At 35.0% G+C, this 26,974-nt stretch overlaps 1 protein-coding gene and 1 non-coding gene across 18 annotated transcripts; both read left to right on the plus strand.

Moving 5' to 3' along the window:
• Positions 1-10,464: 10,464 nt before the first annotated feature.
• LOC104214082 (acetyl-CoA acetyltransferase 2) lies at positions 10,465-19,952 on the plus strand. Of its 17 annotated transcripts, none has more exons than XM_070174386.1 (19): positions 10,465-10,565; positions 11,515-11,577; positions 12,292-12,390; positions 12,503-12,676; positions 12,814-12,919; positions 13,443-13,581; positions 14,135-14,212; positions 14,319-14,384; positions 14,777-14,862; positions 15,398-15,497; positions 15,646-15,756; positions 15,836-15,877; positions 16,129-16,215; positions 16,481-16,589; positions 17,329-17,750; positions 17,914-17,972; positions 18,077-18,212; positions 18,825-19,218; positions 19,539-19,952. In XM_070174386.1, exons 2-14 carry the CDS (start codon positions 11,541-11,543, stop codon positions 16,568-16,570), a joined length of 1,215 nt encoding a protein of 404 aa, XP_070030487.1. In that variant the 5' UTR covers positions 10,465-10,565; positions 11,515-11,540; the 3' UTR covers positions 16,571-16,589; positions 17,329-17,750; positions 17,914-17,972; positions 18,077-18,212; positions 18,825-19,218; positions 19,539-19,952. The 17 variants fall into 17 exon arrangements, with proteins under 17 accessions (XP_070030487.1, XP_070030488.1, XP_070030489.1 ...); XM_070174387.1 differs by having other exon boundaries at positions 18,825-19,214; XM_070174388.1 differs by having other exon boundaries at positions 18,825-19,022; positions 19,138-19,952.
• LOC138869920 (U6 spliceosomal RNA) lies at positions 10,902-11,003 on the plus strand. Its single transcript, XR_011400159.1, has one exon. It is a non-coding gene; the product is annotated as a U6 spliceosomal RNA (small nuclear RNA).
• Positions 19,953-26,974: the final 7,022 nt, after the last annotated feature.

The raw sequence follows: 26,974 nt of genomic DNA on the forward strand, positions 1-26,974 counted from the left end.
GTTTGACCAAGAGTTGTCTTTGGTGATATCCAGGTCGGAATGTGATTTAAGAGTTGGAACAACTTTTTTATGTCATTTGGAACTTGCCTGCAAAATTTGACGCCATTCGGGGTTGATTTGATAGGTTTCAGCGCGAGTTTTAGAAGTTGGAAGATTTGAAAGTTCGTAAGTTCGATTCATGGTGCAATTCATAGCTTCGACGTTGTTTGATATGATTTGACACCTCGAGCGAGTCTGTGTTAGGTTATGAAACTTGTTGGTGTGTTTAGATGAGGTCCCGGGGGCCTCGGGTTTGTTTTGGATGGGCTATGGACCATTTCCTTCTATGCTTGAACTGCTAAACGGCTGGTGTCTGGTTTCCTTAATCGCGTTCGCTTCATTTCCTCCACGTTCGCGTAGTGTAATTTTGGGGGATGAATTATTTGTTCTTCACGTTCGCATGACTCCATTCGCAATCGCAAAAGTCTGCCTTTTCCTTCTTCGACGTTCGTAGCTGCCTCTACGCGTTCGCATAGTAGAAACTAGGAGTTGGGCGCTAGTGATCATTTCCTCTAAGCGTTTGTATTCTTCTGTCCGCGAACGCGTAAATGTGTTTTTCCCTCCTTCGCGTTCGCGTGCTGGTTCATGCGCTCGCGTAGCTCAGTTCCTGGGCCATCAATTTTCCTTCTTCGCTTGCACATGTTTGTTCGCGATCGCGTAACACTAAGTTCGGGTTGTAGCCAATTCCTCTTAACAATCACAGCTCCTTTTCCGCGATTGTGATGTACAAACACCTGGGCAACATATAAATGTACTCTATACCGAGGGTTAGCCATTTTTCACATTTTTAGAGTTCTATAGCTCGGTTCTGAGCAATTCTTTGTAGGTTTTTCAAGCAAATCGATTGGGTAAGTATTCTTCACCTAGAATTTATTATATTCCATGATTTTATCTTTATTTTTATCATTAAATTAGTGTTTTGAGTTGAGGAAAAATGAGGATTTTGAAGAAAACTTTCAAAAATGTAAAATGATGATTTGAGGGACAAAATAGTATCGGAATTTGATAATTTTAGTATGGTTGAACTCGTATCGGAATGGGAGTTCGGATTTTGTAAAATTTGTCGGGTTCCTAAGTACGGGCCCAAGGGATCCACTTTTGGGTTGATTTTTAGTTTTTTGATAAAGATTGAGGCTTTATGATCTGAAATAGTCTCTTACGAGTTTTATTTATGCTTTGAAGTTATTTTGGCTAGATTTGAGCCGTCCGGAGGTTATTTCACCCGAGAAGTTCATTTTAGAGTATTAGTTTGTCTTCATTGTGGTAACTATCTTGCCTAGCTTCATGTGGGGGAACTACCCCTTAGGATTCGAGTCTTCTATACTAATTGTATCATGTAAAGTCCGTATACGCGAGGTGACGAGTACGTACGCGGGCGTATTTGTGGAAAATTGACCTTTTAGAGCTGTAGGTTCTTATGTTCATTAGATATGAAGTTGTTTTATTATGTTAAGTTTTCCCATTTACTAGTTTCACCTCTACGAGTTATATTTGGAATTAATTGCTTCATGTTCCACTCTTATTGCCTATTTGACTCTTGTGTGCCTCAACTGAAATTTTTGCCTCTTCAATTGCCATGCTATCCTGTCCTAACTAGTTATCTTTATTTGAAATATCTCTTCTATAATTGTTTATCCTTAACTGAGGCCATGATTATCCTTTCTGTTGATTATCTTTAATTGTAATTGTTGTGCCTCCTTCGTGAGTGCTAAATCCTAAATGAAGTTAGTTATCCTTTATCATAGTTGCCTTATCCTTATTTGGAATTATTGACTCGTGATATCTCCCTTGTTGTTGAATTTTGCTTATGTGGAGGTCGTATCTCTTCCTTGTTGAGTTATTGCTAGGTGGTATCATTATTTTCTATTGTGTCTTTCCTTGTGATTTCATTTCTTCTACTTTTTTAAGTTCTGGAATTTTTGAGTTGATGCATTTACTGTACTCTTGTGTTATTTTCATTGTTGTTGTTGTACTTGTTGTTGTGATGCACGAGGTTTCTGTCGTGCGGATGTTATTGTGATGCATGAGGTTTCTACTGTGCGGATGTTATTGTGATGCACGAGGTTTCTTCTGTGCGGATGTATGATATTGCACGAGATTACTATCATGCTATTGTTACTATTGATATTTGCACATGCAGAGTGACAAGGCGGACTATATATATGGGTTGCGCATATGGCAAGACAAGGTGGGAACATTATTATGCACGTGTGATGAGACAAGGCAGGCATGTACGTTATTATTGTGCACGTGGCGAGGCAAAGTGGGCTATGTCGGGGATTGATTGTGATGACTGGTGATGGCCTGGGGCAATATTATTGTTGTTATTTGTGTAGTGGTGTGCCTACCCTATGTGGGTCAAACCATGTTCAATTCATGGTGGTCGTTTCTTATGTGTCATTCATTGTTTCTATTCTTTTTAGTTGTGAACTGTGGTAGAATACTGGCACAAGCATCCACGTAGTTAATCACCCCCAACGATTTAAGAAAGTAGATCATGATGTTATTGATCATTTCAATACACCCTCTTCTATTTGCCTCTACGTGAGAAGGGTTCTATTGGCACGTGCGTCGTCCGTGCAGTTATTGGTGGTAATGAAGGCACAAGATGCCAAGTATTTAGGGTTCACAAATTGGGACTCGTGAATTATGAATATTTTGAGGTGCGGTACCTCATGGAGATTATTGGATAAAACTTGATATGAAAGTGGTTATTTTCACCTAGTTGTTACATGCCCTTCTTTTAATTGTGTTCACCGGATTTTGACTGTATTCAGCTTACTCTACTGTGTTGTTACTTGTTGTGTTCTGCTGCCAATTGTTGCTTCTATTTCTTATTGCAAGTATCATATTATCATTGTCATTATGCATAGCTTTATAGAGATAGCATATTCTGTTAGTTCTACACTTATACTTGCTCGGGTTATTTAGTCCAGTAGGTATCTTAACTATTCCTCGTTACTACTCCAGTGAGGTTAGTCTTGATACTTACTGGGTACCATTGTGGTGTACTCATACTATGCTTCTGCATAATCTTTGTGCAGATCTAGGTATTGATCGTTAGCTAGCTGTGCGGATTCTTGCTGTGGAGACTCAAGGTAAACATGTTGTTGCGTTCGCAGGCTTCGGAGTCACCTTCTGATTTTGTAATTACATATGACTTGTACTACCGGTTTTGGATTGTAAATTTGTATAGAGATTTCTATTTCGAGATTGTGAGATGTTAGTTAAATATTGTTGTTATTTCAGTTAATATTAGGCTTACCTAGTCCCTAGGACTAGGTGCCATCACGACCTCCTACGGAGGGAGATTTGGCATGACATCCGACCTCAAATCGGCCTTCAAACCATCAATTTATGTTTTAGAAAGTTTTTACTCAAATCCTCAATTTCTCACTCCAATTCAAATCATTAATTAAACACTAAAATTGAAGTTGGAATCATGAAATAATAATAAATTCGAGTTAAAAATATTGCCCTAATCCAAGTAGTAAAAATTTCCTCCAAAATCGCGCAAATCCGAGCTCCAAAACCTTGTAAGAAAAAGTAACTAAATTCTGAAACAAAAAAAAAATGCAGCAGATGTCCCAACTCGAATCAGGCCTTAAGTGATCCCGAAACTCACGTTTGGTGAGCCCAAGATGATCCTTGCAAGGTTACACCCAAGATAGCCTCTTGAATCATCCAATTTGGCCTTAAAATGAGGAAGATATGATGTTTTGAAGTTTTAAAAGCAATCTGAAAATTTCAAGGATATAAATGGCATTTTCGTAATTACTTACACCAGAAGAAAAAAAATCAGCAATATGAAAATCTTCGTTTTAGCACCCAAAACTCATTTAGAAACTCTCAGACACAAACCATATATGCATTACAATCATAAAATACGCTATGAACCTGCTTGCACACTCAAAATACCATAAAGAGGTCATCTTGAACCGATATTGATTATGGTCAAATTTCAAATCTTTAACATAACTAGTTTCTCAATCAATGATCAAAAATACACCCGAGCCCCTTGGGACCTCATCCAATCATATCAACAAGTACAAATACATCATCCAAACTTATGCAAAGTCATAAAATACCTACGGGAACATCACAATAAAGAATCGAGGCTCAAAGCGAATAGAATTTCTCTTATTTTGTTAATTCTTCATTCTTTCAAAAGAGTGTCCGAATCACACTTAAACACTTCAGATTATTTTCAAAGTTTGCACACAATTTCAATTCAACTATCTGGACCTATCCAAAGTATTAGAACACTGATTGGAATCCAATAATATCAAAATCAACTCTTGGTCAAACTTATGAACTCTTAAGCTCTTCAAATTGTCAGCTTTCGATAAATAGTATCGAATTCTTCTATGAACCTCCGATACCAAATCCGAACATACGTACCAAAATCATCATACGAACCTATCGGAACAATCAAAACCCGATTCCGAGTCCGTTTACCTAAAAGTCAAACCTTGGTCAAATCTTCCAATTTAAAGCTTCGAAAACGAGAATCATTCTTCCAAATCAATCTCAAACCACTCGAAAATCGAAACCAATCATACACGCAAACCATATTGCATAATATGAAGCTATTCAAACTCTCAAATCAGCGAATGAAACGCTATAGTTCAAAACAATCGGTCGGGTCATTACACCTTCGTCGTACACAAAAGCTTCACTTATTATATAGTTTAAATTTTAATTACAAGTTGTAGACTTTTGGATTCGTATATTCCTCTATATGGCCTTTTCATGGTCTTGGAAACTATTTTTGGTCGATCATGACACGAAGTTAGCTTGCCAAGGTCACGTGCCGTGTCATTGCCATTCAAATGGTTTGCACTTTGTACTAAGAAGTCAATATTAATATATGAATCTTTATAAATAATTAAAAATGCAGGTAATGTAATTTGTACATTTAATCACTCTACAAATGACTATTTATACGGTACTACTTGTAGTAATCTCCCATCTTATTACGCTTCATCATTAAATTTTATACAATCATCTTAATGTTAGAGGGGGTTTGGATTAGCTTTTAAGTAGGTCAAATCAGCTTTTAAGCTCCTTTTAGCCTTTTCAGTATTTGACAAAATTAAAAAGTGTTTAAAATAAATTTAAAACTACTTAAAACAAATCAAAAGCATTAAGTTGTACAATCTAACTTATTGCTTTTTGGCTTAATAGCTATTTCTGCTGAAAGCCATATTTTTTTAAGTCAATCCAAACAAGCTCTTAATTTGATAGGGGGATAAAACTAAACATAAAATTATAGAAAAATATTGAGAAAAAACAATAGCAACGTCAAAAAGACTCCTCCTTATGCTTTCTACTTTTTCATAAAAAAAATTATGCATCAGTCATTTTTGCTATTTCAAAATTAAAAGGATAATAAATTAACTTGCAACCAATTATAAATTCATTGGTAGTCCAATCCTATCAAAAGTCATTCCCTTCCTATTTTTTTTCCCTTGTACTATTCATAATTTCACCTTCATTCGAAAAGAACTCAATGAAAAAAGCGTATATAATAATAAAAAATATGATTAAAAATTTTAAAAATAATTTAATTAATATACACTAATAATGTAAAATATTTTTAGCTATCAATATTTTTAACTAATTATAATAAGTTATTTACTACATTTTAGATTTTAAAATTAAAATTACGCTTAAACTCATTTAAGAATTACCATTATTAATTTTATGGGGATATGTCAAACTCACATCTGAAAATGTGTAAAACCAAACGTAAAATTATAGAAAAGCTTTAAGAAAACCAATAACAACGCCAAAAAGACTCCTTTTTATGCTTTCTACTTTTTCATAAAAAAAATTATTATGCATCGGTCATTTTTTCTATTTCAAAAATTAAAAGGATAATAAATTAACTTGCAACCAATTATAAATTCATTGCTAGTCCAATCCTATCAAAAGTCATTCCCGTTTCTATCTTTTGCAATAAATTATTTGTGATACAAAAATAAATTGCAACCACAATATAAATATGAAGAAACATAATTTTATTGATAAAATGATGCGGATACAATTTTGTTTATCCCTTGGGTCTTTCCTCCGCTTTATTCTACGTAATTCGAGGACTGAAGTCGCGTATTTCACGAAGGTAGAATGATGCAGACCTCCTGGGGATGTATTTGATCTCCAGTTTCTTGAACTATTTGATTATCAAGAAGTATCCAGCCATATTTTGATCTCTTTGTGAATATCCTATGAGTTTATGAGATTTTCGAGATGATCTCCATTTTTTGAGATCCTTTTTTAAGATAATACGTAACCATTTTTATAGGAATGACCTAGGGTTAGGATAGAGTAACCTCTAATAATGGGTTTTAGTAGAGTAGCCTCCAAGCAACACTGACAGACTCCTGAAATTTCAAGGGGTCTTGTAGTATCTGTTAGGATTTACCTTTATCCATTAAAATTTTGATGTTTATAAATGCCCCATACTTCAAGGTTTGTCGGTGTGTAGGCTTGGCGAAACTTGAAGACGAGACTTGAAGTACCCGATCACAACAGAAATTTTTGAAGCTTGTAGTTTCGATTTGCAAGAGGAAGAGATGAAGGGTAAAACTGGTCCCACTAGGCGTGTCAATTTGTTTGCAACAAATTATTTGTGATACAAAAATAAATTGCAACCACAATATAAATATGAAGAAATATAATTTTATTGATAAAATAATGCGGGTACAATTCTGTTTATCCCTTGATTTTTTCCTCCGCTTTATTCTACGTGATTCGAGGGCTGAAGTTGTGTATTTCTCAAAGGTAGGATGATGCAGACCTCCTGGGGATGTATTTGATCTCCAGCTTCTTGAACTATTTGATTGTCAAAAAGTATTCAGCCATATTTTGATTTCTTTGTGAATATCCCATGAGTTTATGGGATTTTCGAGATGATCTCCATTTTTTGAGATCTCTTTTTAAGAGAATACGTAACCCTTTTTATAGGAATGACCTAAGGTTAGGATAGAGTAGCCTCTAATAGTGGGTTTTATAGAGTAGCCTTCAAGCAACACTGACAGACTCCCAGAATTTCAAGAGGTCTTGTAGTATCTTGAATTTACGATTTACCTTGATCCATTAAAATTTCGGTGTCTACAGTACTATTCATAATTTCACTTTCATTCGGGAAAGAACTCAATAAAAAAAGTATATATGATAATAAAAAATACCATTATAAATTTCAAAATAATTTAATTAATATACAATAATAATATAAAAAAATGTTAGCTGTCAATATTTTTAACTAATTATAATAAGTTATTTACTACATTTTAGATTTTAAAATTAAAATTACCCTTTAAAATTACTTGCTTTTGTAGGTCTTTTGACATCGTGCACGGGGCTTAAACTAATTTAAGAGTTACCAACTTACCCTTATAAAATTTGGAAAAATGGAGAAGACAGTCACATTATTATAGAAAACTAGTCTTAGGGTACGTGCTTTGCGCGTGTACCTATATTAATAAGCATACAATTTTTAAAAATTGTATAAATATTGTTGAATAATGTGTTTGAATTATCGGACAAATATCAAAGAAAAAATATAAATTCGTACAAATGATGAATATTAGCATAATCTATTCAATAGAGCTATGTCTTTTAGTAGTTAAATACAAAATGTAGTTGTATATTAAAACAAACTATATATTTAGTCTACACTATGTTTGTGTCTTCTCAAAAGAACTTGAGAATAGCTTTCAAAAAAAAAGTCGGAATTTTTTTTAAATCTTCAAGGGCTATATATTTTTTTATTAAAACTAAAAAGAAAGTATAATAACTTATGAAATTGAAATATAATTTAAGAAGAATATATTGAATAATGATTGAGAACTTTCATGAACAAACTTTTTTCTTTTATTGAATTAGCTATATATGATCGATGTTCAACAATTTCAGAAGCTTACACTTTATTTTATTACTCAAACACAAGTTTTAAAAAAATATGTAAGTATCTTACAAAATATTACTGTTTGAGATGAGAAGCACACACAAAAAATATAAGTTCCTAAAAGATACAGATTATTTCAAACTTTTCTCCTACTCAAACAATATATTATTCTCTTATCAAAATTACTCTTTGAGATGAGAAATACGGGCAAAAAATATAAGTTTCTAAAAAGATATAAATTATCTTCAAACTTTTTTTCTATTCAAAAAATTTATTATTCTCTAATCAATTTGTGGAATATTAAAAAAACTACATTTAATAATTAAAATAAATATTTAATTAGGTACAAAATCTCTTACTTTTAATAGTAACTATATAGAAACATCTAGCCTTCTCCCATGAAGGGTTTAACATCCACTAAAATTCCAACTATATCTAGAAAAAATATCAAAACAATTATATGTATATTACCCAAAAATTAATAAGGAGAATAGAAGTAAAATATTGTTTATATATTTAGTGAAAGATTACAGGATGAAATCTAAACAACTTATCAAAAATTGTTCCGTGCACTTTGATGCCTCATCAAATGAAATAAAATTATTTGAAAAACCAATGGTCGAAAAGTGACTATTGCTTTCTTCAACTAAAGTATTTTCCTTAAATCCAATCTCAAGCTCCTTGTGCGCTGATTGAAAATTAGGATTAGCATTATTGATGCGTCCGTTTATGAACAGATCTTATTTTGTTGTAAATAATTTTTTCACAACTCAATATAACCATTGAAAAGTGTAGCGTAAATTTTGTTCCCCGTAAAAGTTTCACTATAAGTTAATCTGATGGTTAAAATTATAATATGAAAAGACATGCATGAAATAAAATATTGATATAAAATAACAATTACCTCTTCGTCAACTAAGGTCACAAATTTTCGGGTGCCTTGATTTATTTTATTGCTGAACTTTTCTACTATTCCACTCCCAAACACTAACACTCGTATTATCCAACATGATTCAGATACTCTTAGACTATTAATTGGGACACATTGGCCTAACAATTCTTTTTCACTGGCCATTGCAAGTGTACCTAAAATAAAGCATGCATAAGGGTTTTATAAGTTATCAAAGTGGCTAATTCAATAATTGATTATTTTTATGATGTAAGAAAGATTGTTTACCTGAACGGATGTAATTGTTGAAATCTGAGTGATTCAAGCATGACAATTGCAATAATGCAAATCATGTAGTATTAATATAACATAGAATTAAATCAAATAGTCTAATTTTTAATTCTTTTTAAAACAAGCAACTTGAACTGGCATAGCAATTATAAGTATTATTAATTATACAACAAAGGAAAAAATAATACTAATATTTAAGTGATAAAACTTAGATCAAATGTCTAACCGATTTTCTGTGATGAATTGCAATTCTTCAATAACCTGTAATAAATTTGTAAATTATGTGAGATGTGAAATTAGCCAAGTCAAAAATATGAAACAAAACTATATAATAAAAAATTGTTGGTGCAACAATAAAAATAAATTATTGATGCAACACTAAAAACGGTGCATGCAAACGTGCTTGTAAAATACGAAGTAGCAAAAGATGTTGATATATTAGTAAAAGAAACAACACCTGGAATCGTGATGTTGGAATATGGCGAACTTTAACGATTAAATTGTGATATTGTAGCTTCTTTTATAGAAGTATTATGGTACACAATTTGACACGTGAAAGGAATTATATAAAGTAAATTTGTGTGTAGGTCAAAGAGACAAGAAAAATTAATCAAATAATAAAAACTTCTACCAAAATATTTCCTTGTGTCGTCCAGCAAGTCAAATTCTTTAAAACACTTCCTTGCGCAACGGAACCACAATAATGATGGTTCCATTTTACACGGTATGGAACTTTTCTGGTTGTAATTGAATACCCGGTATGTAATTTTCTGTAAGTCAATTACATATGCTTTTTGGTTCAATAATACGAATAAATCCAACCAAAAACTAACATATTATATGGTCCCATTAATATCATAATACCTCCTAGTCAAATTCTTTAATAAACTTTCCTTGTGCAACAGTAGAAAAATTTTATTACCAAATAATTAAGGCAACATAATAACTCATTTAATACTCCATAAAGTAAAGGGAATATGTTATTTAATGAGAGTGAAAGTTTAGGAATTTTTTTTATTAAGTTTCCTTGGGTAAGAAATGTGAGAAAATTTAACCACTTAATTAAGACAAAGTTTAATAACAAGTAATTGAAGAAAAATTTACCAAAAAAAAACGAAAAACTAAATTAATTAAGTGAATTTTTTTAAATATTTATGAAATGCTTAAATTACTATATTGTCCTACGAAAACTTTATGTTTTAAAGGGTAAAAAAGTCAAACGACATTTCGCTAATGACCTTCGTTATTTTAATATATAATATAGATAAAAATAAAAAAGTATACCCACTTCTCTTCCCCCAACCCACGTACCCCAACAAAGGTCCTTTCCATATAAATGCTCTCCCGCTTCTATTGGATTTTCATATCATGCTCTTTACTCTCTCTCTCTCTTTCTCTGTGCTCTGCTCCACCTACCCAGCTTTAATCACACAGGTACTTTTACGGACTGAATTTCTGTCTGTTCCATGCAACTTCATATTATCATTTCTCTTAATACTTGTTGAATTTTTCGATTGGTTATTTGTTGATTAGATCTGCTAGCAAATCGAGTATAAGGCATCTTTAAATCAACAATTTTTCGGTGGATCATTTGAGCATGTTTGGATCTAATATCTCGTCTCTTTTGAATTCTTATGAATGTATGTTCTGTGACATTTACCATCATCATTGCTTTGAAGGAATCGAGGAAATTAATAGACAATTTTCAGGGTCCGTTGTTTTTTTCCTTCCCCAGCTAGTTTTAGCTCATGCTAACTATAGTGTCGTCATGTCTCTCTGGGACATGCAATAAAATTGGAACAATATAGAGAAGATCAGGTTGGCCTCTCTGCATGGATGATATGCCCAAATCAAGAAATGATTTAAATTTTTAAACGAGAAAAAAAGAACCTAAGTATCATCCTTAGTCCTTTACTATAAATGACAAATATAGAGGCAGATATGTGGTAATTGAGGTTAGATAAGTGTTGGAATTTAATAGTTGTAAGAAGAATCGCCTTATTCCCTACTGCCGACAAAAACCTGGTATTTAAGTGAAGAAGGGTAGAGGGGGACACATTATCCACAGAACCGAGAGCCATTGGCCCTCAGGGATTTCTCGGTTATAAAATATCGCCTTATTTAGCTAAATTATTTTGAATTTTGAATACTAATTCTGTCCCTTTAACTTCCCCTATGCCTTTCATTGTTTTGTTTTGTTCTTAAATCCTGTTGGATTTTACATCAAGTAGTTATTCCCGTTTGTTGAAGATAACTCATGCTTATCCTTTGATTCGATAATAATTAGAAGTAGTAATTTTAGGTCATGTGTTAGATGCATACTTGTGGCTGTGCATTATTTTGTTGATAAAGAGAAATCCTGATTTGTTTTGGAGTGAAACAGACTACCATTGACATATATCACTCACGATGGCTCCAGCAACTGCAGAATCAATAAAGCCTAGAGGTAACAGATTTGTTTTTTCTGCACATTGCTTAGAAAACGTATAGGTTATTTCTTAATCTCATGTCATAACAGATGTAGCATTGTTGTAACTTCAATATGAGCCAGCACCATGATCACTATGTTTCTGTAGTTGCTTTTGGTTACCGTTTTATTAAAAGCTTGCATGATAAGAAATAAGTCTCCACTTTGGTCCTGCGGAGCAAGGCAAATGTAAAAAGGGGAGTATTTCGTTCAGTTTTTGTGTCCAAACTTTAAGGCGATTGTTAGATATAAATAAATTCAGTTTTTGCACTTATATTTGAACTTCCGTTTCAAAAATATTGTTAAATCTTTGTTGTACTTTTGTACCATAAATGCGAAATTTTCAAATGTATATTTCAACTATGCATTCCTAGTTGGGGCCGTCAGAGTGGAGGTGTTCTTTTGACTTTTGTTATCTTAATTAAAGATTCCGAAAATTGGCAAGTAAATATTTTTTTACTGCAACTTTGACATTTCTACTTGTGTTCCGATACCAAGAAACAGTTTCTTTTTCATTAAGCGTCATGCCTCTTACCATTTGCTTATTATTGTTCCTTTTTTTGGATAAAATTGACACCAGAAGTTGCTGTAACGCAGGCTTATTTTGCATGTTACTTTCAATTTCAGGAGCACAAGGTTCCTTAAATTCTAGTTTCTCATTATTGCCTATTCTTTGTGCTTTATGTTGAACAGATGTTTGTGTTGTTGGTGTTGCCCGTACTCCAATGGGGGGCTTCCTTGGCTCTCTTTCATCACTATCAGCAACTAAACTTGGATCAATTGCCATCGCTGGTAGGAATCTTAAATAATTTGATGTAATTCTTTCATTGTAGAGAATTATTGTCAAATTGCGGGTAGAATGTTTCTGAAATTATATTGATCTCTCTTTTTAACACAACTATAGGCGCTCTGCAGAGAGCAAATGTTGACCCATCACTTGTAGAAGAAGTTTTCTTTGGAAACGTCCTCAGTGCAAACTTGGGACAGGCTCCAGCTAGACAGGCAGCATTGAGTGCAGGAATACCCAATTCAGTGATTTGCACTACTGTGAACAAAGTTTGTGCATCTGGAATGAAAGGTGTGCACTGTCTACTCGAAGTAGATCCATTTCCTAGAGAACCTCACCCCCCCCCTTCCCCATAACCCTTTTTACATATAAGAGCCAAGAAGATGTGTATGGTTTGTAACTTCATGTTCCTTTATATGGCTTTGCAGCAACTATGCTTGCAGCACAGAGTGTCCAGTTGGGCATCAATGATGTTGTTGTGGCTGGTGGAATGGAAAACATGTCTAATGTCCCTAAATACATTGCAGAAGCAAGGTTTGTTTTTTTCAAAGGTTCAGCGAGTACAATTGCTGTTAAGACTTTGGTTCTCCATCCTCCTCCCAAGAAAAGAAAAAAGAAAGAGTTAGAGTAAGATTTTCTTGGAGTCACAACTATAAGGAGAATAATGGCCTTTTCCGAGCTGTTTGCTACATATCTCAGGGAAGTCTCACCATAACTTCGACTAACTCTCACATTCCCTTTGTTTGATTTAACCATGCACTCTCCTGTTCTTAAGTTGTACGACAAGCTTAGTAAACACTCTAAAAGCAACCTAGTATTGCTGTACTTGCTATTCCTTTCACTTATGGTTTTCCATGCCTTCATATTAACCATTTCTGAGATCTGCTCTTTCTTCATCGTGATTTGACATCTTACCCCCTCACCATAAAGTTTTATATTATTTATGGGTTGTTCTGTGTGGCAGACTTGTTTTACCTCTCAATTCATTTATGCTTTCTTATAAGTTCTGATTACATTGTTCGGCAATATGTAATGGCCTAAATTGGCACACTTGCAGGAAGGGATCTCGTCTTGGTCATGACAGTCTTGTTGATGGAATGCTTAAAGATGGTTTGACTGATGTCTATAATGATTGTGGTATGGGAGTTTGTGCAGAAATATGTGCTGAGAACCATAAAATTACAAGAGAGGATCAGGTTTGTCTTCACACTCTTTTCTTTTACCTGTGAGGCTGTGAAATATATAACTTCACTTATTGGTATTTGGCCTTGATGTAAACGGACATATCAAAGAGTTGTCATATGTTAGTTCGTGTGTTTGTATTAATAAGCATTTCCTCTTTTACTTTCTCTTTGTTTGTTGCTGATGTTTAATTATTTACCATTTGAAGATGTTTTTGTCGCAATGAATTCAAGATTAGATACACTTCTCTCTCTCTCTCCCCCTCCCCCTCTCCCTCTCCCTCTCCCTCTCCCTCTCCCTCTCCCTCTCCCTCTCCCTCTCTCTCTCTCTCTCTCTCTCTCTCTCTCGCTCTCTCTCTCTCTGTTTTGTAGAAGTTGGATAATTCAAACTTATGTTCTTTTCTCTACACTTCTATCACACTGTTCATTTCTGGAAAATTTATCATCTGTCATCATCTTTGTTACAGCCATTCGTTTTACAGTGCTAGCATGTCAGAAATAGATATGCTATAAGAAGTCTTTTGAAATTTAAGGGAATTAAGTGCTTATGTCTGAACAATATATGCAGGATAACTATGCAGTTCAAAGTTTTGAACGGGGAATTGCTGCTCAGGAAGCTGGTGCTTTTACATGGGAGATTGTGCTGGTAACATAACTGGACCTTCATTGCTAGATATAGCTCATAGACCATAGTTAAAAACAAAATAGTTTCTTATATCACTGTTTATAAACCATTTTCTGGGGAATTTCAGGTTGAGGTGCCTGGCGGAAGAGGAAAACCATCCACCATCGTTGATAAGGATGAAGGTCTAGGAAAGGTGAGTACATATACTGCAAGCAAAACTAAAATACCATTGATGCCTTGGTTCCTTTACATCATTCCTTGAGGTGCACCAATGAATTTACTGATTCAAGGACCTAATCCGTGGATGAGGAGAGAAATAGGAATCCATGAGAAGAGTTATTTCCTAAAAAGTAAAAATTTGTTTCAGGGCAATCATCTTTTTAACATATAGAAGGGAATGAAGAAATTTATGAATGCAGTATCTGCCTTTCAAATGCCAGAAGGATCAAAGAGATGAATTTACTTTTTTAGTAGCTAAAACAGGTTAAACATATATGAATTTACTTTTCAAGGCCTATAATATCCTGACTTTGTCTTTAAAGCTATGAGCTTTTATATTGCACATATTTTTTGTTTTATTGCCAGTTTGATGGTGCAAAATTGAGGAAACTCCGACCAAGTTTCAAGGAAAAAGACGGTACAGTAACTGCTGGTAACGCTTCTAGCATAAGGTTTGTTGACTTTCATGCACCATCTTATATTCTTTCAAATCTGCTGTTTATAGATCAAGAACTGTTTGTTGAACTAATAAATAAATGCATTTCATCCTTTTCTCTTATTGATTAACTACTCTGAAATTTACTTGCACCAGCCACCATGTCCTGCTATCAGAATGTAATGATCCCGAAAAAATAGGCTGGAAATGGATTTTCCACAATTTTTGCAAAAATATTATATCTGCTACAATTTTAGTTCCTCAAACAAAGTGAACTTTTTCTTTCCATCCCTAGGGTCGAGCTAGTTGTGGGTTTATGTCATCCTCTACCCTCCCTTTGGAACACAGTTCTTAACATGACATCTGAGTAAATGGGTGAAACGTGATAATAATTGGCTCCTTCCCACTTTTCCCTGTGGAATGTGCCATAACAATATTTAGCAATTTGATTTCTTAAAGAAATTCTTTGTTCAATTCGCTAATCTAATTAGAAATAATTGGTTTTGCAATTCTTTTAACTAATTCGCTAGTGAAACTTTTAACCTTTGCAGTGATGGTGCTGCCGCACTGGTCTTAGTAAGTGGAGAGAAGGCTGTAGAACTTGGACTAGACGTGATTGCAAAGATCAGAGGATATGCAGATGCTGCTCAGGTACTTTTCCTCTATGAATTTGAAAACAGAATAAAGAGGACAGCCATTTATGTATCTGGAAAAATTACCTGATAGAAATTCTTATTTCCTCTTAGGTATGGTCTGTCAATTGTTACATTTTTGAAGCTCAAATTGAATTAACCTGCAGGAACCTGAACTATTTACAATTTCACCTGCTAAAGCAATTCCGAAATCTATCAAAAGTGCTGGCTTAGAGGCTTCTCAAATTTATTACTACGAAATTAATGAAGCTTTTGCAGTACGCATTCTTACCTAGTATTTTTCGGTGAGCTTGTTTTCAATTGTGTGAATACTTCCTTAACAGACACTGCTTGAAGGTAGTAGCCCTTGCAAACCAAAAGCTGCTTGGTCTTAATCCGGTGAGTTTTCTCTTTTCCCTCCCCTCCATCTCGAGCTTCTAAATTTGTGAATCTCTTTAACTTGGAGAAAATCAGACTGGATAGGCTCTTCTTTTGAGAAACTATTTGGATTATCCTTTTTACGAAAACAGATCAAGCATAGCTGACGTAAAATATTCTAATATTATTTGCTTGGCAGTACTTAATTTAGTGTATAAATAAAGCATTGTATGATCATTGTCCTGAAGTATTCTTTTGAATTGTTCTTTCAGGAAAAAGTTAATGTACATGGTGGAGCTGTATCTTTGGGGCATCCTCTTGGATGCAGTGGAGCTCGTATATTGGTTACACTTCTTGGGGTATGTGTTACTAGACTGAAACATCATTATAACTGAAGTAAAATTCTAACCTCAGGAACACTGGTCCCTTTCCTCCTCCCCTGATATTTTCTACTTCTTTTATATTGTGATCTGTAAATTAAATGATCTATGAACATGAATCTCTCGACTCACTCTTTTGGGTCTTAGTAATGCAGTTTGAGATCTATAGTTCATATCTTTGTTTCATGGTTCTTGAAAATTAATAAATGTTTATTTGCTCTGCTTTTCCAATGGGACGTTACAGGTATTGAGGCAGAAAAATGGTAAATACGGAGCTGCTGGTGTTTGCAATGGAGGAGGAGGTGCCTCGGCCCTTGTTGTAGAACTTATGTAATACTTTTCTTCAGTCCTTGGTAAGTCCAAAGAAAAGACATTCATCTGAATCAAGTCTTACCTACATGACACTGCATATCTTCCATTGTTCGGTTGGAATTTTTGGAATATATAAGATGTTTTTGATAGATTGGACATTAAAGCCAGAACAGAGTCAATGGGACAACTAATGTGTGAGAACTAGAAGAGTTTGTAAGGAAAGTAAGACTATCACTGAGATGACCAAGAGAGAGACATGTTAACCAGACTGTTCATGTTCTTCTGCTACTTCAATTAGAGTCTAATAAGCTTATGTTGCTGAACCATTAAATCTGCTCAAGGTTAACTACTTTATATTTCCAACTGCATAAAGCAGTAGCTTCAGAAGATGTTTGTTTAACAAGGGTACCTTCAAATTAACCACCTAGAATCAGCTAGCAATTTTCCCATTTCTCATCTCCACGAAAAACGAGTTTAGCGCAGATGCAAAAACTTAATGATTCTCTCTTTTCTGGCTTTAACACATGAATTGAGAGTTGCTGCTCACGTCAGTAGGTTTTGCCCAACGACAGCATTCTAAATGATGAAACTTTAATAGTTCAATGACTCAAATATAGACTTGGACTGCCAACAATGACAATAGTTATTGTGCAAATTAAAGTGATCATGTAACATTGTCATCTTTATTGTCTACTCCCTCATTCCGTATGGAGCTGTAGTAGGAGAAATAGAAGTTTGCTTACAATAGTTGCCTTATTTCAGTTGCTAATTCCATTGCAGGTTTGCATTGCGAGCTATTTACGAGAGATGAGCTTCAATGGATTTGATTGACTGGTTGGGTGCCTTCAAGTAGAGAAGATTATGCAATTTTCCCATGTTCTTGCAAACGATTGTACTCTTCACATATAAATGCAATAGTGTTTAATTTCTTACAGAATACTTCCATGCTTTTATAATAGATTTACATATTGTATCTGTTGACACATAAAAGCATAGAGTACAGTGGTGTTTCGTACTAAACTTAAAATCTCGAACCCGTCTCTTATTAGAACTGTCAAGGATGCAGACACTCAAATATCTGTCAATAACCAGGACAAGTCAGTTGAATTGTATAACAGGCTATCGGCTGGGAGGCTGTTGACTGAAGTTAGAGCAACAAGCTGATAAGTTAACTAGAGTTGGAAGCTAGACTGTAGTTAGAAGTAAGTTAGTTAGCACAGTTTTAGAAGGTAGTTATACTGTAGCTCTCTATAAATACACAGTACACTCATGTACATACATACAATTATTCATTTTCTTCTCAATAACATATTTAGTTTCTCATTCTTTGAGTGTTGCCTTCTCTTGCATGTCTTCTTCCTCAAGCTCAACCTTCAGATTCATGGCTGCTAACACGATATCAGAGTCACCGGAGTTGATCGAAGGTAGTTTTCGAGCTAGTTCTTACTCTCGTTACCTCAATTTCACAATTTTGTGGTAAATTGTCCAACTGTAGCGTGAAACTGAAAAACTGGGGTTTGCTCTTAAGAAGCAGCTGAAAATGGCGATCGGAGAAGAAATGTTAGTTGAGACTTCATTTCCAGCAACTACGACCACCGGCACAACTGTGTTTCCATCAATTGACCACAATCACCCACTTTTCCTTCAAGCAACATACACTCCAGGTAGTACTCTGATTTCTCTTCAACTCACTGGTTCAGATAACCACGCTTTATGGAGTGGGTCTATGAGGATTGGTCTGCTAGGAAAGAGCAAGTTAGATTTTGTAGATGGTCGCTTTCTTAAGTCGAAATTTGAACCTGAGCTTCATGATCAATGGGAGAAGGTTAATGTTGTAGTTCAAATGCAGTTAGGCCAGGTTTACTTAGTAGTGTGGTCTATGCTCCTAATGCTCACAAGGTTTGGGAGGATTTAAAAGAGAGATTCGATAAAGTAAATAGATCTAGGGTCCTGTTCCTACATAGAGAGATTCATACCCTCACTCAAGATACTATGTTTTATTGCTGATTACTTCTCTAAATTGAGAGATCTCTGGGATGAATTTGACGCACTAATGCCCTGCCCTGGCTGTCCATGTCTTGAGTCCAAAAAATATGCCCGAACACTTTGAGTATCATAGGCTGCCTCAGTTTCTGATGGGATTGAATGAGTCCTACTCACAGTCAGATCATGATAATGTCTCCAAACCTATCATTAACAAAGCCTACTCTCTACTCAGACCACTCAAACTACTGAAGGCATAGAAGGATCTGCATTCTATAGTAATAAGGGTACAGTGAATGCAGGTGGAAACTTCAAGTTTAGGAAGAATCAGGTCCAGCATGAATACTGACATTATGAGGGTCACACAAAGGAGAATTGCTACAAACTTTATGGCTATCCATCAGACTTCAAAGGAAAGAAGAAGGGGCACAGTCCTGGTGTGTGTGCAAACAGTGTGAGTAGTCCAATATTTCCAATTGCAGCAGAAGCAGGTACTTATCAAGCCTCCAATTACACATCAACAAGTTGTGTTCCAACATGCTCATATGCCTCAGCTTACACAAACTACTCCTAACAATGCTCCTATTGTTCATTTCTTCACCAAAGAGCAGTACCAACAGATTCTTCAGATGTTGTCCAAAGGGAATGAAGAGGGGCTAGAATCATCTGCCAAGCTAGTTGTTGTAGGTACTCTAATCACTCTAATGTCCAATTATATCAAGCATAATTGGAATATAGATACAGGAGCCTCAAATCACATGACCTCAAACCTTGATGCTCTTACATCTTGTCAAGCAATTCCCAGCTCAAAGAGATGCACTATTCAATTACCTACTGGAAATGTAGTTTATGTATCATATAAAGGAACCTCCTCGGTACTTAGAAACAAAAGTATCTCTAATGTGCTATACATTCCAGACTTTAGATACAACTTGCTCTTAGTGTCTCAACTCACCAAAGAACTTCAATGCACGGTAGCATTCTTCCCTGAGTTCTGTATTTTTCAGGATTTCTATAGTGGTCAGGTGAAGGAGATTGGTAAGGAGGAGCATGGTTTGTACATACTTCAAGGAGGACCATCACAGTACTCTGCAACAACACCAGAAAATAAGTATGCTCACACATCCAACTTACTTGACTCTGAATTAGTATGGCATGGGAACTCATCACTGCCATGCACATGCTCCTATTGATGTAATAAAGAAGTTAGATGCTCTTAGTACCTTAAAGACAGGAACTCATCACTACCATGTATGCCTAGTTGTTAAACAGTCTAGATTGCCTTTTCCCTTAAGTACATCAGTGTCACAGTTTGCATTTGAATTAGTCCATTGTGATAGGGTTGTGCATATTCCGGTAAATACCGAATTACTGTACCGAATTGAAAATTTTGGTATTTGGTATTCGAGACTTTGGTATTAGGTATGGTATTTGGTTTAAGTTTTAAAAAAATGGTATTAGGTATGGTATTTGGTATTTTAAAATGAAATACTGAAATACTGATATTGTACCGAAATACATATTATATTATACAATGCACATATTATTAATTACATAAATATAAAAAATCTAAAATGTTGCTTTCCTTTATTCTCTAAGTTCATCAATTAACTCTAAGTGAACAAGACATTTCTAATGATTAAATTTATTCCTTTATGTACAGTTTTCTCTACCTGGATTGATATTTGCTGGTTTTGGGCAAAACTTTTGTCAACAAATATTTTTAGTTTTGTACTTTTGAGTACTTTAATTAAGAATATTACAGTCTATGACTCTATGCACTAGTATTCAAATCGAATAAACCGAAGTTATCGAACCGAATAAACCGAAACCAAAAGGAGAAAAAATGAACCATACCGAATTTAATTAGGTACGGTACTGGTATAGCATTTTAAGAAACCGAATACCAAAAATACCGAACCGAAATGTCTAAATACCGTACCGTACCAACCGACGAACACCTCTATATTGTGATATCTGGGGGACATATAGAGTGCCATCTCATAGTGGTAAGAGGTACTTTGTCATAGTAGTTGATAACTATACCAAATACACTTGGATTTTTCTGCTCAACTTCAAATCAAAAGTTATAGTTGTACTAAGAGATTTTCTAACTTAAATAAAGAACACTTTTTCAGCTTCAATAAAAGTCCTAAGGATTGATAATGGTAGTGAGTTTTTCAGTCATGAGTTTAAAGAGTTGCTATCTAGTTTTGGTATTTTTCATTAAAGCACATGTGTCTACACCCCTCGATAAAATGGAATTGTTGAGAAGAAGCAAAGAACTATTTTAGACATGGCCAGGTCTCTCAGGGTCCAAGCTGTTGTTTCCCTAATGTTTTTGGGGTGAATGTGTCACCACTACAGTCTACCTCCTCAACAGGTAGCCTTCTAGAGTACTTGGATGCAAATCACCATTTGAGTTGCTTTATTTGCATTCCCCTTCACTACAACACTTAAAGGTCTTTGGTTGTTTGCGTTATGCAGTATGTCCTAGAATTCTTGACAAGTTCTCACCGAGAGCCATCCTTGCTATCTTCCTAGACAATTCTTCCTCACAAAAGGGTTGTGTTCTGTATGACTTGAACTCTAAGTCTCTATTTGTTAATAGACATATTGTTTTTCAGGAGGAAATCTTTCCTTTCAAGCATATGCTATCTCCTGGTAGCATTATCTTTCCTGTACTGGATCTACTCTCACCAACTAGTGCAGATCCCAGATTGTCTTCCACAGATACTTCTTCTGGTGCTGATGTCTATTCACAAGCGGCTGGTACTGCATTTGAGGGGGAGTCTCCTCTTTCTCATGTTGCTGCTCCTCACAACACAACAGACTATCCTACAAGTCCTACAGACCCTGCAAATGATCTCACAGATTCTACAGGAGTTGTTGATGCTGATGCTCAATCTGATCCTACAGAGGCTACTAATGCTGCAGAGCCTGTTGTAGTAGTGGATCCATCTAGTGTCTTGTCTGATCAAGTAAGAAGATCATCCAACAGTAAGCCTCCCTTATTGATGCAAGATTATGTGGTCAAGTCAAAGGCTAATAGGAGCTTTTATCCTATCTCAGCCTATATGAGTTATTCTCAAATTACTCCCTCATACAGTCAGGTCATGTTAGCTTATTCAACTTGTTCTGAGCCTCAGTCCTTCAGTGAAGCAGCTACTGATCCTCTATGAAGCTGGATATTGCTGCCTTGGAGGAAAACGAGACCTGGAGCATAGTTGATCTTCCCCCTACAAGACACCAATTGGGTGTAGACGAATCTTCAAAGTCAAGTACAAGACCTCAGGAGAGGTTGAAAGATACAAGGCCAGACTTGTAGCCAAAGGCTACAGTCAAAAGGAAGGGCTAGACTACAGTGAAACTTTCTCCCCAGCAGCCAAAATGGTTACAATTAGATCCATTGTGGCTCTTGCAGCCTCACAGCAGTGGATGGTTTACCGGTTGGATGTTCACAATACATTTCTTAATGGTGAATTGGTTGAAGAAGTGTACATGTATATTCCACAGGGGTTTTCCAGAGACTAAGAAGGTCTGCAAACTTCATAAATCTCTATATGGTCTTAAACAAGCACCAAGGTAGTGGAATATGAAGCTAACATGGGTACTTCTGCAGATGGGATTCAAACAAAGTCACTATGATTATTCATTGTTCATCGGAGGAACTGATAGTGACACGGTTATCATCCTTGTATATGTAAGGACCTATTGATCACAAGGAACAATGATAAGCTATTATGTGACACTAGAATAGAGTTGTAGAAGAAGTTCAAGATGAAGGATGTAGGAGAGTTGAAATTCTTTCTAGGAACTGAATTTGCTAGATCAAAGAAAGGAATTCTTATGTGTCAAAGAAAGTATGTACTGGAGTTGATATCTGAAGCAGACTTAGGTGGACAAGGCCTTCTGGTACACCATTAGAATTGTAAGCACGTGATTTTTGCCCTATGAAAGAATTACTCCCAAAAAATTCAAAATAAAATAATTTTCCTTTGTGTGCAATTTTTGTTATTTTTGTGGTATTTTTGTATAATTATTTGTATTTTTATGAGTGCATGTTTATTTGTTTTAATTAATAAAAATATAAAATATATCACATTTTCATTTAGTATTTAATTAAGTTTGTTTTACAAAAAATGAAAGTCACAAAAATAGGAATATTTTGCATTGTTAGCATTTAATGTCAAATTATGCAATTTTATTTTAATTGGTGTTTAATTGTGTATGATAATTTTTGTTAGGAGTTTAATTAGTATTTTTGGAGTTAATTTAGTTTTAACAAAAATAAAAAATAAAAAAAAAAAAGAAAAGAGGGCTACAAAACGTTAATATTTGAATTGAGTCTAATATAGCTATTTTGACTATTTTACCTTATTTCGTCGCAAAAGAAAAATTACAAAAAATATATATGTAAATTTTGGCTTACGTATTTCTCATAAACTTGAAAAAATACAAAAATAGTACCTTATTTTTTATACTTTATATAATTTCGAAAATTATAAAATATGTAGTTTTATTAATGTTTTGTAGTCATTTTAAACTTAAAAAATATAGAAATAGTACTTTATATTTTTATCGTTGTATAATTTCGAAAATTAAAAAAAAAGAATTAACGTTTTGTAGCCATTTTAATCTTGAAAAATACAAAAATAGTACTTTATATTTTATCTTTATATAAAAACGAAAATGACAAAAAATAGTTTTATTTATGCTTTGTAGCTATTTTAATCTTGAAAAAATACTATAAAAAAAAAAAGAAGAAAGAAAGAGTTTTGTTTTAAATAGTCTTATTTGGTAGTATTTTGCTTACATAGGACTAAATGAATAACATCGTGCTTTATTCTCGGGTCCGTGCAAAGAATAATATTTGGGTTTAAACCATCCGTTTTTAGGCCTAATTTTCGGACCTGACCCATAATAATTCGAACCCCACCGCGCATGGAGGACACATGTCTTGGACCCCTACACACGTGGGGTCCATGTCCTTTGATACACGGACAAAGCATGGCATGGGGAAGGGGATTTTTAAAAAAAAAGGAAAGCAGGCTGAATTTTTTATTTTTTTTTTAAAAGAAGAGAAGGGGACAACACGTGAAAGGGGGATTTTGAAAAGACAAAATATTTTTGAAAAGGGAAAAGGGGACAGAACGGGTGAGAAAGGGAGGGGAAATTTTAAAAGCAAAAGAAAGATTTTGAAAAGGGGGGGAGCACGTGAAAAGGAGAGGAAAAATTTGTAAAAAGCAAAAAAAAGTTTTGTTTAAAGGAGGAAGAGGACAGAACGTGAAAAATTGGAAAAGGAACGCGGGGGAAAAAATTTCTGAAAAATTGAAGAAGGCACTGTTCACCTTCTTCTTCATTTTGAACGAAAGAAAAACCCAACTGCCACCTCAGTGCTGCAGCTGCTCCTTACCACCTCCAGCTGCGTCGTCGACCACCTCCACGGCCCAACACCCACCTGCCGCTGCTACTCCTCGACGCCACGACACCCTCGTCCCTCCATGCTAATCCGCCATAGTCCAAACGTCCAGCTGCTGCTTCGTCCTTTTTCAACGTCCACAAAACAGTCCGTTCAACCTCCAATAGTTCAACTCCGAGCTCGACTTGGGTTCGTTCAAGTTTTAGGATTTTCTTTCAAGATTATTTAGTTCATTTTTATTTATTTTCTGTTATGGCTTTGGTTTTAAATGTTGTTCCTAATCTTGTTTTTTTTTATTATTCTATTTTTCGGATTATTGATTCTTTGTTTAAAGTGTTATTTTGTAATCTTGTTTTGCTCATTAGTTCTCCTTCTTCTTCAAGACCTTTTATTTGGTCAAGATTTTTCTTCTGTTTGTTTGAGTGTGCGTTATAAGCTACATTCGATTTGAACAACTTCGTCGAATAGTTAGTTTATGACTGCTTTGTTTGGACGAATACAACATGAATCACTTCGTTGGTATGTTTTGATGCTTGAATCATTTTGTGTGAATTTGACTTAAGGATTGGTTGTAGCTGTGTAGTGATTTGGTGTAGTTGTAAATCAGAGAGGTTTAAAAACAGATTGCTAAGAGTGAGTGCAAGGCAATAATAATAGGGGATTCTCAGGGGTATTTTTTTGGTGTTAAAAGATTTAAAAAGTTTAGTGTTAGTAGTCTGCCAGTTAATATTCAGTGTATAATTAAATTAATGAATTGTTTAATGGAAAGGGAATTAGTAGTGCAGAATACACCCTGTCTGGTGTCTTTAAGGGTAGAAAATCAGAAAGTAAGCCTGAGATTAATGATAAAAGTGTATAGATGCACATGGGAGGGAATATACAGGCTGAAAGTGAAAAACTTTGAATAAATAATGTTTAGTTCTAGCCTATAAATAGGAGGAGTTGATATAGAGATAAGAACTGGAAAAAATTCAGAGAGGAAAAATTTTCAGAACTTAAAAGGGAGAAATAAGCTAATTTTTCAGAACTAAAAATCAGTCTTTGAGAGCTAAAAACTGAAAGTGAGGTCCTTTTCTTTACTACTGAAATCAGAACTTTGTTACTGCGTCTGTGGATTGCGTTTAGTATTACTGATTTTCAGTTAGGCCTTCCGGGTTTTTTTTTTCCAGTTTGGTTCTGACCATTGTTACACTGGTTATTGTTGGTTTTGTTGCTGTTATTTGCTGTGGGATTCTGTTGCTGTGTTATTGCTGCTGCTGACTCCTCCTTCTTTTGTTCTTGTACTGCCATTTCCAGGTACACAGTTGTACACTCTCGGCTTGAAGCGAAATGAAATATTAATCAGACTTTGTTCCTGTTGAATTCCTCCTGTTTAGATTTGTGTTTGAATATAATTTTCCTTTCTTTGTATAAAAATGTAGTTGACTGATTAATGAGTAACGAGGTTGCATAACTTCTTCATCTAATAATGTTAGTTTAAATTAATCAAAGAACAAGTAATCTGTTTTGATATTATTGTGCGTAAATCTCATGTTCCAGTGTTATTAAATAATAGAATATAGAACGGAAGCAATCTCTCTTTGTACAAACTCGATTGCAATTTTCCATTTGCATTAGCCGTAAACTAATAACTAATAAGTTCGACTTTTTCAGCATGGTAATTAATTGAGGGATTTCCTTTTATTTTTAGAGACGAACTTAATAGAAGAAATGTAGTCACTATAGGTTTATCCTTTTAAATAAAACGAGACGAGCCTCGCCAAATAAAACACACAGATTGCGGGGCCCTCACAAAAATATATGTGTTAATTACTTAGAGTTCGGGAGGGCCGTTTAGCGAATTTCACGGCCTTCCCAAAATAATAATGCGATAGTCTCTTTAGGCGCGTGTTTAATAGTTTACTTTCTTAAGCTTGGGTGTGCATTTCATGCGACCCAAATCCAAATCCCAAAACATCAAATAAAATGTGTTCCGGATTGTGGGTGCATTTCATGTGACGCAGTCCAAAGACGTGTTTTAAGCGATGTTCACATTCTTTTAAAAATAATAATAATAAAGTGGTAAAAAGTTAAAATTGGCACATCGGTTCATAATTGTATTAAAATCAGATAAATAAGCCGAATATGACAGTTGAGCGACCGTGCTAGAACCACGGAACTCGGGAATTCCTAACACCTTCTCCCGGGTTAACAGAATTCCTTATCCGGATTTCTGGTACGCAGACTGTAATATGGAGTCATTCTTTTTCTCGATTCGGGATTAAAATTGGTGACTTAGGACACCCTAAATCTCCCAAGTAGCGACTCTGAAATAAATAAATAAATCCTGTTTCGATTGTCCTTTAATTGGAAAAAACTCCTTGTACCCCCGCGGGGGCGGAAAAAGGAGGTGTGACAGCTCTGGCGACTCTGCTGGGGATTCTGACCCAGAACCACCGGTTCAGGGTTAGAAATTCGAGCTTAGATAAATTGTTATATTTGGTTTTATCTGATTTTTACATGTTTGAGCCTAATGTGCTAAATGATGCTTTTACTGCTTTGATATTATTTGAACTGTATATAAACTGTGCCGAAACCCTTCTCTTCTTACCTCCGGGGAGAAACTCGCTGGTCGATACTCCCTATTCTGTTAGTGTCACTACCTGAAATAAGAAAGAGGCCGGATAAGTTACAAAGCCGGACGACCCCGCGGGTCCCCGGTACGTAGCCCCCTCCTCGACTCGAGTTGTCCGCTCGGGTACACAGTCTAGAACAAATACCGAGGTTATGAACCTAGAATAACTCAGCTTCATGCCGGATCCCTAGGATGAACGTTTGTTTGCATCACGTGCATTTGACTTTGGAGACTCAACACAGGGGTTGGGTCTGTCTAGGACAGGTGTACCAAAAAATGAAAATGACCATCCTGATGCATCTTACTTGCTACTACTTGCGCTTTTATTTGATTCAGACTTGTGTGTTGACTGACTTGTGAATATCAGGAATAATATTTTGAAATTGAAAAAAAAAAAAGAAACAGCG

This window comes from Nicotiana sylvestris, chromosome 5 (genome assembly GCF_000393655.2).
Source record: "Nicotiana sylvestris chromosome 5, ASM39365v2, whole genome shotgun sequence".
Classification (NCBI taxonomy): Eukaryota; Viridiplantae; Streptophyta; class Magnoliopsida; order Solanales; family Solanaceae; genus Nicotiana; species Nicotiana sylvestris.